At 45.4% G+C, this 17,752-nt stretch overlaps 2 protein-coding genes and 1 long non-coding RNA gene across 5 annotated transcripts; all 3 read left to right on the top strand.

The window, feature by feature from the left end:
* The first annotated feature begins 2,624 nt into the window (after positions 1-2,624).
* LOC127002577 (uncharacterized) lies at positions 2,625-4,705 on the top strand. The gene is made up of 4 exons (XM_050868660.1): positions 2,625-2,980; positions 3,276-3,421; positions 4,169-4,262; positions 4,505-4,705. The coding sequence occupies exons 1-4, from the start codon at positions 2,705-2,707 to the stop codon at positions 4,703-4,705; spliced, it is 717 nt and encodes a 238-aa protein (XP_050724617.1). The 5' UTR covers positions 2,625-2,704.
* A 719-nt stretch (positions 4,706-5,424) lies between these two features.
* On the top strand, positions 5,425-15,264 carry LOC127002632 (uncharacterized). Its single transcript, XM_050868697.1, has 4 exons — positions 5,425-6,020; positions 7,182-7,340; positions 13,715-13,864; positions 14,877-15,264. Exons 1-4 carry the CDS (start codon positions 5,805-5,807, stop codon positions 15,030-15,032), a joined length of 681 nt encoding a protein of 226 aa, XP_050724654.1. The 5' UTR covers positions 5,425-5,804; the 3' UTR covers positions 15,033-15,264.
* Positions 7,529-8,670, top strand: LOC127002633 (uncharacterized). 3 transcript variants are annotated; one of them, XR_007756356.1, is made up of 3 exons: positions 7,529-7,773; positions 7,926-8,349; positions 8,470-8,670. It is a non-coding gene; the product is annotated as an uncharacterized LOC127002633 (long non-coding RNA). The 3 variants fall into 3 exon arrangements; XR_007756355.1 differs by having other exon boundaries at positions 7,544-7,673; XR_007756354.1 differs by having other exon boundaries at positions 7,529-8,349.
* Positions 15,265-17,752: the final 2,488 nt, after the last annotated feature.

The raw sequence follows: 17,752 nt of genomic DNA, 5'->3' as shown, positions 1-17,752 counted from the left end.
ATATATACAAGAAAGAATAATCTAAAACATGGTGGTGGAGGCGAGACGGTAACCGTCCGTGGCACTGTCTACGGTGCTGACGGGTCGGGAGTTTGAGTAGGAAAGCTGGCTGTGTACCTCAACGTCCTCATGTATACGTGTCATGAGTTACGGTGAAGCTTTGAAGCTTCAACGTCACTTATCTGGCACGTCAGCCAATACACTGGCTTCGAATCTCTGTTATAAAGGTTAATTCTCATACTTATTGGTTCACCGTCTGGAATTCTAATCATAACTGTCTATTCAAGTAATAACCCAAGTACAAATGACCCGTATTGGCTATACAGGCAGCGCCACACGTTGCCACTCGATGAACTGTCAAAGCAGTATTTTCCATAGAGTTCAAATTATAGACTAAAGTGCGTGTGAGGCTGGCTTCCCGATACACCGCCTTGATGCCACCGCTCCAAGCCAACGGCTACACACACTTCACTCCTACCCAATTTCCTGACACTACTATTTGACATGAAGAAAAAGTGAGAATAAATTTGTAACTGTAAAGGAGGTAAAAATAACCGAAAATGAAGGTTAAGTAAAATGGTGTGAAAACACTGAAAGACGATGGTGGCCTCAGTTTTTCTTCGTGTCAAATAGTAGTGTCACGAAATTGGGTAGGAGTGAGGTGTGTGGAGTCGTTGGCTTGGAGCGGTGACGGTAACAAGGCGGTGTATCCCGAGGCCAGCCTCAGACGCACTCTAGTCTATAACTTGAACTTGACAGTCACCGAGTGGTTACATGTGGCGCTGCCTGTATAGCAAATTCGGTCCATTGCTCTAGTGCAATTTAACCAAGTGCAATTTTCTCCCTATTGAAAATATGATTTAACGAGAGGTAATTTTAAAGGTTGACTCCCGTGGTCCCGTGGTAGAGTCAACGCCTTGCGCTCCGGCAGGGTGGTTCGAGACCTGTCCGGTGCCACGGGGGTGGAAAGGTGGGCTCTTTCCGACACCCTCAGCCCCGTTGTTGGGCCTCCTTGAAAGAATTGGGCATCTCTCAACCAGCCGTCTGGGTGGTTGCGCGGCATGCACCGCCTTCCTCCCTTGGGGTATATCCCCAACGAAATACCAAAAAAAAAATAATAATAATAATAATTTTATACAGAAATTTCCGACATACTGGGGGCGGAAAAAAAATATCCCCCACTAAAATCGGAACGCTCTGTTTCACCCGAAATTCCTGAGCAGCTCTCCGTGGTGGCTTTCGATCCTGAGTCAGATCTATGAGCCTTAGTTGGGTCACTAAGTGTCATGTTAGACGCCTCGGGGACCGGCCTAGAAACTGTCTCCAAAGGGTGTAATTTATTAACACGTTAGCACGAAAAGTGGACCGAGTAGAAGTGGAAGTTTTGATTAGTAGCCACGTGTCCCAAACCCCACAGCCGGAGTGGAATAAAGAAGGGAAAGTGTTTTATCGTATTTATGACGCAAAACCCATGTCGAACTATCACTAGGTTCATAAAACTACCCATGGAAATACTAACACAATCTTTCCGAAAGCCTTAATAACGTGAGCATGTGAGCCCCGAAATTCTTGATATGGGTCAGACATACAAAGTACTCAAAAAGTCCCATCCCTCGCCCCGTCTGGAAGCCTCTGCTGCAAATTAACAAAGCTTCTGTTTCGTCATCCCGTGAAGCCTCGAGTAACCGGGATATAACTGTTTGGTCCATTAATTAAACATGTCTTTGACTGCTTCTTCCAGCCACAACCTTTAACTTTTGAACAGGAAGTGAAAAGACCTGACAAGAATCATTCCTCTTAAGTCTCCAACTATCTATTCTTTTCCTATTTAATTTTGCAAGGTGTGTGTGTGTGTGTGTGTGTGTGTGTGTGTGTGTGTGTGTGTGTGTGTGTTTTGATAAATAGATGGGTAGATAAGAGACATACGTAGATAAATAGAGGGATAGATATAGGTAGAGAGAGAGAGAGAGAGAGAGAGAGAGAGAGAGAGAGAGAGAGAGAGAGAGAGAGAGAGAGAGAGAGAGAGAGAGAGAGAGAGAGAGAGAGAGAGAGAGAGAGAGAGAGAGAGAGAGAGAGAGAGAGAGAGAGAGAGAGAGAGAGAGAGAGAGAGTTGCTGCATCAATATTACACAAAATACAAAATCACCTCAGAAATCAAAGTCTTCTCTTTCTTTCCGGGTCCTGTGATGCGCTGCGCGGTGGCCTTTGGCGAGGGCAGCGCCAGGGACGACCCTCCCTAGGCTCCGCGCGCCGCACCACCGCCTCACTGGCCTGTGTCCTGGTGCTGGGGACGGAACACGCACCGCTAGATGCCTCTGCTGGATTTCTTTTCGAAGTATTTTGGTACCAGAGACGGCTTAGGTACACTATCCACAAGGTTATATTTATGATGGTTATATGCAGTTGAACTTAATCGTTTGCGAGTCATAACGTTGTGGGAGCATTTAGTATATAGGTATTTTTTTCTAGAAAAATTAATTAAACCAGGGAAGAGTTACCATAACATTACATGTAGTTATAAATCCCATAAAGCAACACATCACTTCGTCATCGCAAACGAACACTATTTTCTTAGTATTTTCTAGCACTGAATCTAAATTAATTTGCTATTTATTGAAAACACTGTACAGTCCCCATGCCTTTCATCCAGCAAGCGCCGCCCTTCTCCCTTATCGTAGCTTTCCGCAGCACTGGAATAACAGTAAATGCCAGGACTGAAGAGGATGAAGGCCTGCTGGGTGTGGCTGCTTGCACTCACCTTCCCACCCGCTGCATGTCCGCAAGACCCAACACCGGCACCCCTCAGAGCCGTGCTGGGGCGGGGCGAGGGCCTGGTGGGGGCGGATGCAACCATCGGCCGCATGTTACTGGCGGTGGTGCAGAGCCAGATGGACGGGTGTGACCTGGTGACGGCCTGTAACGGCGTGTACTGCAGGTCCTCGGTGCTGCAGCCCATCCTCAGTCTCCCCAGCGCCAAGCAGGTCAGGTTCCAACACAGGTTTAGGTTGTGGGCCACGGAGTTAGGTTAGTCCTTACACAGTCGGTCCCATTTCGACATTTCAGAAGTGAATCATATAGAATCACAACGCTTCTTACTATGCTAATGCGTGTGCTGTTTTTTTCTTCATGTTTTGACGTTAGCATCTCCCTTCTCCTTTAATGCAGTTTCGCAATAATAAAAATAAATGTATACTCACAATGACGCAACGCAATAATGAAATGAAATGTAGATATAGACACAATGAAAGAGACAGACCATATTTTTTTCTAAGTCAGGTCCTTCAAGCCGACTCTGTGGAGGACTTTCAAAGGATCAACTGGGTCTCTGCCAAGTGCTGCGGCTACCTCATGCTGCTGGAAGAGCCTCGGCCCCTCCTCGCGCTGGCCGCCTCCCGCCCCAACGTGTGGGACTACTCCGGCAGGTGTGTTGGGGACGCTGCGCCGAGAAGGGTTCCTCATGACCGTATTCTTAAACATTTTGGGGCCTACACACACACAATTGATAAGGCTTTCGTGTAGGTTGTTGTGGAAATTTCCAGGAGTCTAGGAATAGTCTGACAAAGCTTCTTTTCTCGTGCAGAAAATAAGCTTTGTCAGACTATTCCTAGACTCCTGGAAATTTATTTGGAAATTTATTTGGACTCTATCACCCGTGGGTTTTCTCGATGGGGCCTGATGGTCTGTCCCAGTGTTCTATAGTGTTTTATAGTGGCGCCATCTTCCTTGGCTCATGCTGCCCCCGGAGCTCCACTAGATCCTCTTGAGAGTTTCGCTCGAATCCGGGTTGATTGGTGATCATCAGGACAGCATGTAGAGGTAGTCTTTGGCCACTCGGCGATGATTGAAAATTGTCAGCTTGTAGTGGCGAGTGGAACTTGAACCCGCACGCTGACCACTTAGCCACCGCCTCCCCATGAATGTGAAAACACTAAAGAGAAACTGACCAATTTCCCTTTGTGAATTTTTGAACTATTTGTTGTGGGAGCCGAAAGTACCTGGAAATACAGGCGCTGACTTGGAATCATAATTTGGTATTTCAATGTTATTCTTTCTGTGACTTGCATCATGTAGAATAATGTCCATACATGGCGTGGCACATCTTGAGTTCTTGAATTATTCAGTTTTATATTGCTTAAGGTTGCTGCACAAGTCACAAAATACTGCTTCAGGTACTTGGTGCTGGGACGCTCCCTGGCCGACCTCCAGGCTTTGGCCGCCACGAGGAAGGGCAAGAAGACGGAGAACCTCGCAGGAGCCGTTAAGGTGAGGCAAGACTTTTTTACGTCCCTCACAACCTTAGGCCGGAGTAGAGAGTAACTCAACACTGCAGGCACATGCACAGCCGAGATCGAGTAAGGTTTGACCAAGATCTATATATTGATCTTGGGTTTATCTTAAAGTGTGTTGCATATTCTCAGTGATGAAACGTATCCATCTCTGTGCGCAACACATATATACGACTGATCATTTCCTGACTACATCTATAAAAATGTACTGTCCAGCAGACCGGGGACGGTAGGGCGTGGCAGCTGTACACCGGGCAGCTGTACTGGGGACCAGGCGTGCTGGCCGTCACCACCTGGCTCGGGGACGCATTCACCAGGCCGCCGAGGATCTTCCCGGACAAAGTGTCGAACCTTCGCGACGCCGTGCTCAAGGCGAGGTGCCGCCCAGGCCTGGCACCCTCTGGAGGATGCTGGCCTTAATTAATGTACTATGACGTGTGTGTGAGAATTATGGATATATATATATATATATATATATATATATATATATATATATATATATATATATATATATATATATATATATATAAAGAAATGTCATGTGCCTGACATCTGTTTCAGGTGTCGACGTTCAAGTTCGAGCCCAGCATGATGTACTACAGGGACGAGAGCGGCGCGCTGCTCTTTCGCTACGGCGAGGACTTCGCCCTAACGCAGGCCACCGCAAAGGCGCTCAACTTTACCCCGAGCTTCGCTGAGCCGGCGGACGGTACGAATGTACCGCCACAACGAATGTACACACACACACACACACACACACACACACACACACACACACACACACGACGGCACCCAAAGATCTGTGAATATTTAACTAATGTCAAAACGAGGGCTGCTCAAATCAAAGAGCGTAGTGGCTAGCGATCACCAGTCCAGCACATGATCAGATAGTGAGTGACTCACACACGCAGGGGAGACGTGGGGCTACAAGCTGGCCAACGGCTCGTGGGTGGGCATCATGGGCGAGATCCAGCGGGACGAGGCGGACATAGTCGTGTCCAATCTGTACGTGTCGCTGGCGCGTGTAGACGCGCTAGACTACACGGCGCCCTACAAAACGGAGGTGTGTGTGTTTGTGTGTGTGTGTGTGTGTGAGGGGAATCACTGCATTTATCCTCCGCGTGTCACTCTCAGATGACCTGCTTTCTAACCCGCACGGACCCGCCGCTGCCCCGCTGGCAGGCCCTCGCCTTCCCCTTCCACCCGTGGACGTGGCTCGCCATCCTCGTCGGCCTCATCGTGTCTGGCCCCGTTCTGGCCCTGCTCGCCCGAGCCAGCAGCAAAGTGTGAGCGTCGGGATAGGATTGACATATTGCTCTTTGTTCGAAACATAATGAAATGAGCACATAGGCTCTTGTGGAAAAACCTCCGCGAACGTTGCCTTGATAACACTGTTCTCTCCCCCGCACGGTGGCGTGACTGCAGAGGCAGCGAGGCGGCCAGCCTGGGGCAGCTCAGCTTCAGTTGGTACTACACGTTCGGCCTCCATTTCTGCGAGGCGCAGTACCTACTACCCAGCATGGCGAGCACTCGCATCTTCGTCACCTTCCTGTGGCTGTACACGATGGTGCTCACCCTCGGCTACTCCACCAACCTGACGGCCTTCCTGATGGTCCCGAAGGCCCCAGCGGCCATCGAAACCATCAAGGATCTCTACGAATCGGGGCTTGAGGTCGCGGCGATCGGAGACATTTACAGGACCGGCATCGCCTCGGCCAGCGACCCCAACTTGCGGGTGAGTAGGGACTAGGGTGACACATAAAAATATACGGATAAATAATATGTTACCTCCACCAATATACCACACCTAAGCATACCTGCGTCACTAACGGAATTGCGCTGACTATACAGTGTACCTCCAAGACAACAGCCCATAAGCACTAATGAGCTGCACATAAAACAGCGCTCTACGAGAAAAATCCGCTACATGACTCCCATCAAAAGAAAGAAAAAAAAATACTGTTCGAGTATTTAAAATCACTTCAAAGTGGAATTCGAAATGGTTTTCTGCATATTTACATACTTCCCTTACCTCGTGTGCAAGGATTAAAGAGAAAGATGGCGCCACTATAAACACCTGCCTGCGCCAATACGGGCTGGGGCCGACCACCATCGAGGCCCCTCAAGCAAGCCTACCGGAGCTATAGGCTTAGACGTAAAAAAAAAAAAAATGACACGAGGCATTTATAGTATTAAGAAACAATAATCCTCTACCTGTTTTTCACTACTATAAGAACGAGTCTTTCCTTACCTCGCGTGCAGGGCCTAAAACCAAATGGTACTAAAAGACATTTAGTAAGAGGAGACAAATCCTATGACCGTCTTCGTGTTTAAACTCACATAACATCCTTGCTATACCTTACTGTAAATACCTAATCCATTACCTGGCTTCCACTACTTTTGTAACAACGAGTCTTTCCTCGCCACGTGTGCAGGGCCTAAAATTAAATGGTAGCCTACATACCACAAAACAGAAGTCACATAACGTTCAATCTATACTTTACTTGAAACCGAGAACTATTCCTTGCATGGTTTTCACTACTTTTATAACAAGAAGCCTTTCCTTACCACGCGTGCAAGGCTTTGAATCGAAAGGTACTACAAAAGGCGAGGAGTTGAGATGACAAAACCTATGACTACCTTCGTTTCCAGAATCGCATAACGCCCTTTTCTATACCTTGCCATAAATACATAACTATCCACTACATGCTTTTCACTCCTATATAATAGCAAGTCTTTTTTCCGTACTTCGTGTGCAAATCAAATGTTATACCACAATAGAAAACCATATCATCATTTTTAAACCTTATTTACGAGAAATACATAGATACCCATTACATACATGCTTTTCACTAGTTCTATAACAACCAGTCTTCTCTCCTTACCTCGCGTGCAGGGCCTCCTCCGCGTGTTCAGGAGCTACCCGTCGGAGCGCGAGATCTTCCCGCGCGTGCTGCTGGGCAAGGCGGTGTTCCTGCAGAGTCGCGGCTTCTCGGAGTTCCACGTCATCACCCGGTACACAACCCTGGGCGTGCCGAGGATGCGGTTCATGAGGGTGAGTGAGTTAATGACGGCTTTGAGGTACGAAAAGACTGTTTTTGGGTCCACGAAAGAGCTAGTGCACTTGCTAGCGATAGAGGATTCGATCGTGATCCAGGACAAACCTGGATAAAACCGGCAACCTTATCCCACATTTCGATATAATGAGTCCAGGCTGCACTAGAATTTTAAAACCCAATTAACCCTAGAAAACTAAGCTGGGTCCATTTGGACCCCCCAATTTGTGCGTCAAATTTCCCGGTCAATGCCCATCTTACCTACAATGCATTGCTTGTTTATACGGCCATTTTCTCATCACTTGGACCTCAGCGGTCGTGGCTGGTGGATGGTACGTGACAGTATTAGCGTTATTAGTGATTTATAGGCAGTGCTTGGTCCACATGGACCCATGGTTATAAGCAGTGTTACATATGGACTATGCACATGCAGTACGTAATGGGCATTTTTTTCTGTGTGATGTAGAAAATATTGTAATGTGTGGTGTTGTACAATACTGCCGAGAGTTGAACCATGTTGTTATGTTGTGAAACTGGCATTTCTATCTATATTTAGTTTATTTTTACTCGTTTTCCTCGGACAGGTGTGTTGAACACCTGTCACGTGAAAAGCAGGTGTTGTGAGACAAGCAGGGAAGCAGTGTTGTTGATCAGGAGCCAGTGCTACACCTCCTGTGATCGAGGGAGTGCTGTTGCACGGCTGCAGATAAGCATGTAACAATACAGGCCTATTTGTAGTGTGGGTCCACATGGACCCATGGTTATAAGCAGTGTTACATATGGACTATGCACATGCATAGGAGGGTAAAGCTAAATATCATGCAGTGCTTCGACTTGTTCGAGGAACAACCTGATCGAGTAGGAGAAGGCCCCAAAATCAAGAAGAGGTGCTCACTCTGCAAATATCAGAAGAACATGGCAAAGATCCGAACTGTGTGTGGCTACTGCAAGAGACCTGCATGTGCCAAACACATCACATATCAGTGTGATGATTGCAGATTCTAAAAGGTAACTATCCATATTGCCACTACAGGAAAGGTAATACTGTATATACCATTGCATTTTATGGTAGAAATACAATATGTGTATATTTTAGATTCTAAAAATTGCATATTTTCATTTATCCAGATCACACTCAAGAAAGGACCATGGTGGGCTGCTTTGGGCAGATATAACTTCAGCAACTGTCCAACTAAAGGGAATAAGTAGTTACTAAGCTCAAAATTAGTTATTATATTTTTCTCATAATATTTTTGCAAACTATGTGAAATTTCGGAAAATTTACATTTTTAATTTTGCTACAATAAAAATATGGCATATTTTTCTTTACACTTTGTTTCACTCTCTTCCTGAATCCCTATTCTTAACAAGAAAAATCACCAAGTATTAAAAAAACATAGAAATATTTTTTTTTCAATTTTTTTTTGAAGGGGTCCATTTGGACCCAGTATAGTGTTAACGATCATAAAAAAAAAGGTTAGTGTTCTAGGGTTAAACAGGAAGGAACACATCTGGCAGCTCTGCGCCATCCCACGGACCCCCTCGCATACACCCCGCCAGCTCATTCCTATCCCATAGGAGAACTCCCCCGAGGACTGGGGGCATAGAGCTTGGTGGGGAAGGAAATGTGGGAGACCGAAGGCCGTGCACTAGCTCTTTCGTGGCTGAGTGGTTAGCGTGGGGGCCCTGCATTCACCACGTTCTGGACGACGCGGGTTCGAATCCCCATGCTACCACCTGGAATTTTCAGTCACCGCCGAGTGGCCTAAGACTACCCACATGGTGTCCTGAAGACCACCCATCAACCCGGACGCTAGAAGAAACCGTCCAAGTGAGTCAAGAATGTGAGTTCCTGGAGGCAGCATGAGCCAAGAATTAATGGCGCCACTATAAAAAGTGGCTGCGCCATGACGGGCTTGGGCCGACCATCAGGCCCATGAAGAAAGCCTAACGGCGCTATAGGCGAACACGTAAAAAAAAAAAAAAACGTCATTTTAGATCCCCTCCGAGCTAGGGCGAAGTGGCAAGAAGCCCCCTATCCTCGAGGGGAGGGGGAAGACAACTGCTCAAGACGCCCATATTTTCAAAGAAGTACAGGCGAAGCAAAAGTGAGCCGAAAAACAAACGCCTCATCTCCCAAAACCGCTGGGGAGCGGCGGAAGGGCCACGCATCGCCGCACTGCATTCATCACTCCAACTAATCGACATAATACATAGGAATACATAGGAAGAACAGACACCAGAAGACCAATCGGTCTATGGCGAGGGTGTCTGTTTACTACCGCTACTACTAGTAAGCTACGTGTGGTAGAACAGGACAGAATAGATGAAGGCTCCTCCCCACCCACCTCTCCCTCCGGCAACGTGCCGGCAGGAAATAGTTAGAAGAGAACACCATGTACCTTTAAGGAAGAAAGGGACATGGAAATTTTACAGTAAAGAGAGAAATAAGAGGAAATTACTACCCTTAACTTACACTACTGGTAACCTAAGCTGTGGGGGAAAATAACTTCATTACATAAGAACATGGAAACACAGGGAGGCTGGAAGAGGCCGAGTGGCCTACACAGGGCAGCCCCAGAATCCCCCCTAATACTCACGATGGGTGAGGTGTAGTTTCAGGGGCACAGGTGGAGGCTTGATCCTCGTTTTACCGGCGGTACTAGGCACGGCACCAGTAACCTGTCACCTTACTGCACCCACACCTCACTCCACCTGTCATGCGGACATTAACTGTTGCTTTACTCTATTGCTAACTTACGCTACTTGTAATCTAGGTTGTGGGGGAGAATTATATGGATTTAGGTTGAGGTCTTGCTGCAATCTGTCTGAAAACATGCGAAGAAGGGTCAGTATAATCTTATATCCCTGAAGTACTTATCCAGTGAAGACTTGAAGCTATTGATACTCTGTGCGCTAACTACTGACGGTGGGAGTCTATTCCAGTGATCAACGACTCTATTACTGAAAATACTTCTGCGCACCAATGTGTTACATCGGTTTCCCTTTAACTTCATACTTTTGCTGACTGTTATTGTGTTGGTGTGTCTCTGAAATAGACTATCTGGGTTAATGTTGTGAAATCCATTAATGATTTTGAACACTTCAATTAAGTCCCCTCTTATCCTTCGCTTTTTTAGGGAAAACATATCTAAACGCTTTAAACGCTCGTCATATGGCAAGTTTCGGAGCGCTGGAATTTGTTTGGTTGCTCGTCGCTGTATCTTTTCTAGCAAAACTTGATCTTTGATATAGTTCGGTGACCAGAACTGAACGGCGTATTCTAGGTATGGTCTTACAAATGCTAAATATAATCTCTTCATAAGTTCGGGTGATTTATGATCAAAGTTTCTTGAGATTAATACTAACATCATATTGGCTTTTTTACTCGCTGCAGAACATTGATCACTCATTTTAAGAGTGTTACTGATAATGACACCAAGATCTTTTTCTTGCTTTACTTCGCCGAGCTCATGTCCTTGAATCTGATATTTAAAGTTAGGATTTTTTTTCACCTATGTGCATTACTTTACATTTATCTACGTTAAAACTCATTTGCCATTTTTCGCTCCAGTCGGCAAGTCTTATTAAGTCTGATTGAATATTCTCGCAACTTTGACTGTTCATTACCGTACCTCCTAATTTGGTGTCGTCGGCGAATTTGGCTACTTTTGATAGGATATCAGTTTCTAAGTCGTTCACGTAAATTATGAATAGTGTTGGCACCAGGACCGAACCTTGGGGCACGCCACTGGTGACGGGTTGCCAATCCAATGCTTCACCATTAAAAACTACACGTTGTTCTCTGATGGTGAGCCAGTCATGAATCCACGCACATAGATGGTCGTTAATACCGTGGGAACACAGTTTTGAAATACGCCTAACGTGAGGAACTTTATCAAACGCTTTCTGAAAATCTAAGTAAATTACGTCATATGGGCTTCGGGCATCCCAACATGTATAAACATCGTTGAAAAAGGTTAATAGGTTGGTAAGGCAAGACCAATTACTACGAAATCCATGCTGACTATCAGTTATCAAATCATTTGTTTCAAGGAAAGTGATCATTTTATCCCTGATTATTTTTTCGAATAGTTTAATTAGGACAGACGTAAAGCTGATGGGACGATAATTACTGGCTTGTTTTTTATCTCCTTTTTTAAAGATCGGGGTAATATTGGCCTTTTTCCACTCGAGAGGCACACTGGCCTGTGCTAATGACTTGTTGAATATTAATGTTGTGGGTAATTCTAATTGTTGACTACATTCACTCAACACGCGAGGAGATAAATTGTCGGGGCCCGGAGATTTATTTGGATCTATTTTCTCCAGGTACGCACGCACTTCGCTGATATCAATTGCGGTCAATGCAAGCTTATGTTCTTCAGGGCCTTGAAAAATTTCCTTCGGGGCTGGAATCGATGTCATGTTCTCTTTTGCAAATACGCTACTAAAGGTTGAATTTAGGACCGACGCCATGCCTTTATCATCACTAATCGTATTGCCACTTAATAGTAGTGGGCCGATATTATTTTTAACATTTTTTTTGTTTCTTATGTAACTGAAAAATAACCTGGGATTTTTCTTAGCATTGAGTGATATTTTCATCTCATATTCGCGTTTCTGTTTTCTGATTTTCTTTTCGCACTCTCTCTTGATATTTATGTAATTAGTATGATCCTGTGAATTATGTGACAGCTTATATTGCTTATACAGTTTTCTTTTTTCGACGATGACTTTTTGAAGGTAATTATTCATCCACAATGGTTTTTAATTATCAGTCCTTCGTGGCTTGAGTGGAATGAATTTATTTACACTCGCAGTGATTTGTGCAGTAAAACGATTATACATTTCTTGAACGCTGACGTTGTTGAGCAAATGATTCCAATTTACTGAAACCAGTTCTCTTTTTAGGTCCATAAAATTTGCTTTACTATGATTAGGTACTAAGAGTGAGTTTGCTCGTGCTTTTGTCTCAATATTTAAAACACATCTGATTATGTTGTGGTCACTGCTTGCAAATGGCTTGCCGACCTCACAGGCGGTTATGAGGTGGCTGTCGGTCGTGAAGACTAAATCCAGAATGTTATTTCCTCGCGTCGACGCGGCTACTGTTTGATAAAGAAATGTATCTTGCGCAAAATTTAATAATCTAGTTCCTTCCCTGTCGGCAGATAGTGCAGACCAGTTAACAGAGGGGTCATTGAAGTCGCCGCATATTATTGCATTTCTGTTTATGATAATTTTATTTATCTCTGCGTAGAGATTTCCATCAATGTCTTCATTTGATTTAGGAGGTCGGTAAATTACGCCCAGAACATACTTTTCATTATGGATCGTCGCTTGTACATACAATAAATCATAAGCCTCTGTTTCGGTTGTGTTAAGCTGAATGACTTCTAAATTACTTTTAGCATATATTATTACACCTCCACCTTTTTTGTGTAGACGACACTTAGCAAACGCGTTGTAACCATTGATAGCTACTTCACTTAACTGATGCTTGTCACGCGTATTTAGCCATGTTTCTGTGATCAAAATGAAGTCGGGTTTTTCAGTAATTGCATGAATTATCAAGTGGCTACGCTTCTGAATAATGCTACGGGCATTTACATAGATGTTTAATTTATTCGCCGAGTGTGCGCCATATATCAACTGTCGTTTCACTGGAATAGTGCGTCAGACCCGATTATCTACAACTACCTGTGGCTGTTGATATGACCGCTATCTCAGTATCCCCCACCTGGGGGTCTGGTGACCTGACGTCCTCCTCAGCACTACACACCTCTGGTTCCCCCCTCACCTGAGGCCTGACACTCCTACCTCCGTGGACCTCACCGTCTGAGTGAAGACTCCTCCCACTCCCAGCCAAGCCGGAAGTTTCCACACCTCGTTCCCGCTGCACCTTACTTTTCTTCAACTCTTTCAAAACTTCCTCATCCAACACTCGGCCCACCCTCGCCTTGCCTACACAATTTAGGTGAAGTCCATCGTTAGCAAACAAGCTCCTGTCATGAATAAAATGATCCCAGACGTCCACAAACATGACTCCCTCACGACTACACAAATCCCTGACACGTTCGTTAATCCCCAACATTCTACTGAGAATGAGGGAACTAACATCATGCCGAGGGAGCAATCCACACACAACTGAACGCCGTCTGCTGTCCCTCAACTTCCCGACAAACTTCCTGTACTTGTCTAGAACCTGTTCTGACCTACCTTTAACTACATTGTTTGTTCCGACCAGGTAAACAAACACTGTCTCCTCTGAGGTAGTGACGACTAAGTCGTCAACATTCTCAGCTACATGCCGTTCTATGTCCCTTCCTGCATTACAAAGCCTAAAAAAGTACCATTTGCATCCCCCCAGGAGTGCTTCGCGCCCTACAGCATCGCCATGGCCCTGCAGCGCAACTCGCCCCTTAAGCGGAAGTTTGACGAGGTGATCAAGTGGGTGGTGGAGAGCGGCTTGCTGAGGCGCTTCTTCGTGGATTCCCTCAGACTGGCGGCGACGACCAAGGTATGCTGCCTTATGCTAGTGTAATTCACCATGGTCTGATTATGAGCTTGACTCGCGATCATCAGTCAGAACCCACCCCGAGTGAGCTTTTGTGCTCCAATTAGGCTACTAGTTTCCAATGCCACAGAGAAGATTAACTTGTTTTCATGGGTGTTTTCCCGTTCAAGGTGCAGAATGCGTGTAAAATTATCACTAGCATCACAAAACAGTCCATGGAAAGTAAAACAACTTCTACGAGAGGCTTCTCAAACGGGCGTAGAAAGGCGTCAATACGGGTCTTGGTGAGGGATCCTTGGACACGGACGGAATTATACACACCCACAAACACACCCAGGAGGCACAGAATAAAGAAACCTAAACGCACATCTCCACTTCGCCCGGGAATTGAACCCGGGCCCCTAGATTGTGAGGCGAGCTCGCTAACCACTGCGTTTACTCATTCCCCTCACCGAGACTCTCTGGAGTAGCCTTTCTTGATCCGTATTTCTTTTTCCGTGTGGCAAAGCCTAAACTTTATCAAAATACCCCAAGAATGACCAAAATGGATGACCCTTTCGGCTTCTTCAGCATTTCTCTTTTAGAAGCATCGTGTTACGGAGTTGTTTTGATCTTATTATTTGTTGTTCTCTTGGCCGAGTACCGTCAGCCGGTGACAGTGACAACCACGGCGCAGCGCAAAGCGTATTACATGTGTATATTTATCGTAAACAAATTTAACAAACTTAACCAAACTAAGTCTAACCTAACTATATGTAACCTGACCTAACCTAACCTGACCCCTCACTACCAAAATGCAATGCGCAAAATCGACTTCGCTCATAAACATTTTACATCATTAAATATAAGTTTCCCTAATTTTCTAGAAGTTATTAGTTACTGCACTTCAACGAGAGACCAAAATACAATACATAACTATAATATTTAACTTCGCACGAGATGGCAATAAAAAATTCATTATAATCCAAGAGAGCATCCACCGAGAGCTGACTTACTTCTTGGCCTCGCCCCCCAGGAGTACGGCGGCATCAAGGGGGAGTCGCCGCCGCAGAACAGCGTGACAGCCCTCAATATGGACCACATGCAGAGCGTATTCCTCATCGCCGTGCTAGGCTGGACCGCGGGGATGCTCTCCTTCGGGTTGGAGGCTGCCCGGAGGATGTGTCGCTGAAAGAGTGAGCGGTGAACAGCTCCGTCTGAACGGTTAACTGAAGAACTCACTCTCATTATTGTCGCTGAAAGAATATACGGTTAATATCTCTCTCTGTATGATGAATACCTACCTAAGGAAAACAAACTTGCATTCTTGATCTGGACCTGAAGAAAACACGTTCAAATTATTGTTGGAAAACAGGAGGCTACTATACGTTTGGATAAGAGTATATCACGGCTAGACAAGAGTATATATGACCCTTATTCTTAAACATTTCAGCGACCAACCACACACATTTGACAAGGCTTTCGTCTGAGTTTTGAGGATTTCCGTGAGGGGTAGATTTAAGACCCTGGTAGAAGTTTGGGCCTTCCTCTGTATCATGAACCTAAAAAAACTCATTAGAACCCGAGTTACCTCCTTTTTGGCCCTCGGAAATGGTTGGTGTGGGGTGGCAGCGCCTGAGAATACTGACCATATAATATTATCTCCATTTGGATGATGAAACTTCGAGAAAATTCACGTAATCGCTTGAAAAGAGTATGCTATATGACAAGGGCAGACTTTTGTGTTTCTATTGTTCTTTTTTTTCCCTTCAGCTGTTTTATTCACTGCAAAACAAACAAACAAAAAAAAAAAACATCTCCCTCTAGGAAGTCGGCAAAAACTGAGTCATTGCCTGTTGCAATGAGGACTTGCACACTTTAAAATCTCACGTGATAAATCATGATGCACTGTGCCTATATTCGACAAGACAGTAATCCCAAGTGTTTATGATAACATATTTCATGTGAACTGGTGAGAAACACTCTACCATTCAGTTATTACAAGCTAAATACTCGAAACATAAGCATACACCATTCTCGCATTTTTTATACTTTCCTGACGCATGTATAGCTTGAACCAATTTTCCAATAGATTCCACGAAGACTAATGTTTAATCTGGCAAGTTCCGAACAGAATAGAACTGGTGGTAAAGAGATATTTAAAAGGCCGAAACCAACACTGTTCCAAAGGAGCGGCCGAGGGGCCGAACTCGCCCTCTCCAAGATCCTATCAAAAATGTCTGTAGCTGTCGGACACTGGGGAGAAAGAAAAAGAGGAACACCTAATTATAGTATGTAACTGTAGTGCAGCGACTTGCCATATGGGCGAGCCTCCCATAACTCACTCTGCGCGGGGGGTACCTCATTGGCCGACTGGTTAAAGAGTGGCTTTCCAGTCTCGCTGGTCGCGGGTTCGATCCCCCGACGCCGGCAAACCTTACTTTGTCTGGAATAATTTCTCGTGTGTTTCGTTACACGCTGTGGACGTGTTGGAGTGTAGAAAAGAGTAAATTCTGGCGTTTCACTGGTGGCAAAGCGGTGGTATATTTTCCTGTGATTATGTTGTGTCACCTCGAGTAGGTAACAGGTAGAGTGATGGCCCATGCTCTCCGAAGAGTTCATAGAAAATGAGAAATCTCAACACTCAGAAATTAATCCAAATAGGAATGGGGGCACTTGCCTGATGGGCGAGCCTCCCATAACTCCCTTTGCGAGGGGGGTACCTCTTTGGCCGACTGGTTAAGCCGTTAAGGAGTGGCTCCCCCGTCTCGCTGGTCGTGGGTTCGATCCCTGGCGCCGGCAAAACCTATCCTTGTTTGGATTAATTTCTCGTGTTTCGTTACACGCAGAGGTTGTGGTAGAGTATAGTGAAGAGAAAAATTATGGCATTTCATAGCAACTACGAGAGGCAGAGAGGGGAGTTAGAAGCAGGGCACACATAGAGGGGTCTCTCTCCTGGAGGTAGTAATCATTCCACGGGAAATCGGAAAAGTACATCCTCAGGTCGTCCCACCGAGCTGAAGCAAAATGCCAGAAGCATCGCCTCTTCGCCGGGTCCAGAGGATGAACAGGAGCGATAGGACAGGATACAGAAAAAAAGGTTATGATCGGAGGAGCCCAACGGAGAGAACAGTTTGACAGAGTAAGCAGAAGGATTAGAGGTAAGGAAGCGGTCTAGAATGTTGGGCCTGTCTCCAAGACGGTCGGGAATACGTGTAGGGTGCTGAACCAACTGTTCTAGGTCGTTGAGGAGAGCAAAGTTGAAGGTTTGTTCACCAGGCTGGTCAGTGAAAGAGAATGAATGCCAAAGCTGGTGGTGAACATTGAAATCTTCCAAGATGGAGATTTCAGCGAAGGAAGAGTGAGTCAAGATGTGCTCCACTTTAGAGATCAAATGGTCAAAGAATTTTACATAGTTAGTAGAGTTAGGTGAGAGATAAACAGCACAGATGTATTTAGTAATAGAATGACAATGAAGTCTTAGCCAGATGGTGGAAAAATCAGAAGAGTCAAGGTCGTGGGCACGAGAGCAAGTGATGTCGTTGCGCACGTAGGCGCAACATCCAGCTTAGGATTGAAATTTAGGATAGAGATAGTAGGAGGGAACAGAGTAGAGGTTGCTGTCAGTAGCCTTAGAAACCTGTGTTTCGGTGAGGAAGAGAAGGTGAGGTTTGGAGGAGGAGAGATGGTGTTCCACAGAATGAAAATTAGAACTAAGACCGCGAATGTTGCAGAAATTGGTAAGGAGGAGGTTCAAAAAGTTATCAGGACACCTCTCAAGTCGACATCCAGAAGGGGAGTCCTCCCTGGGGGAATTTATAGTCTCCCCCCCCCCGAGGCAGTGTTATTGTGCACCATTTTGAATTTTGAAGTTTGGGAAAAGGTGAGTATGTTGTGTGAATGTAGTGTGGT

This window comes from Eriocheir sinensis, chromosome 23, assembly GCF_024679095.1.
Source record: "Eriocheir sinensis breed Jianghai 21 chromosome 23, ASM2467909v1, whole genome shotgun sequence".
NCBI lineage: Eukaryota > Metazoa > Arthropoda > Malacostraca > Decapoda > Varunidae > Eriocheir > Eriocheir sinensis.
This window is presented reverse-complemented; position numbering and strand designations above follow the sequence as displayed.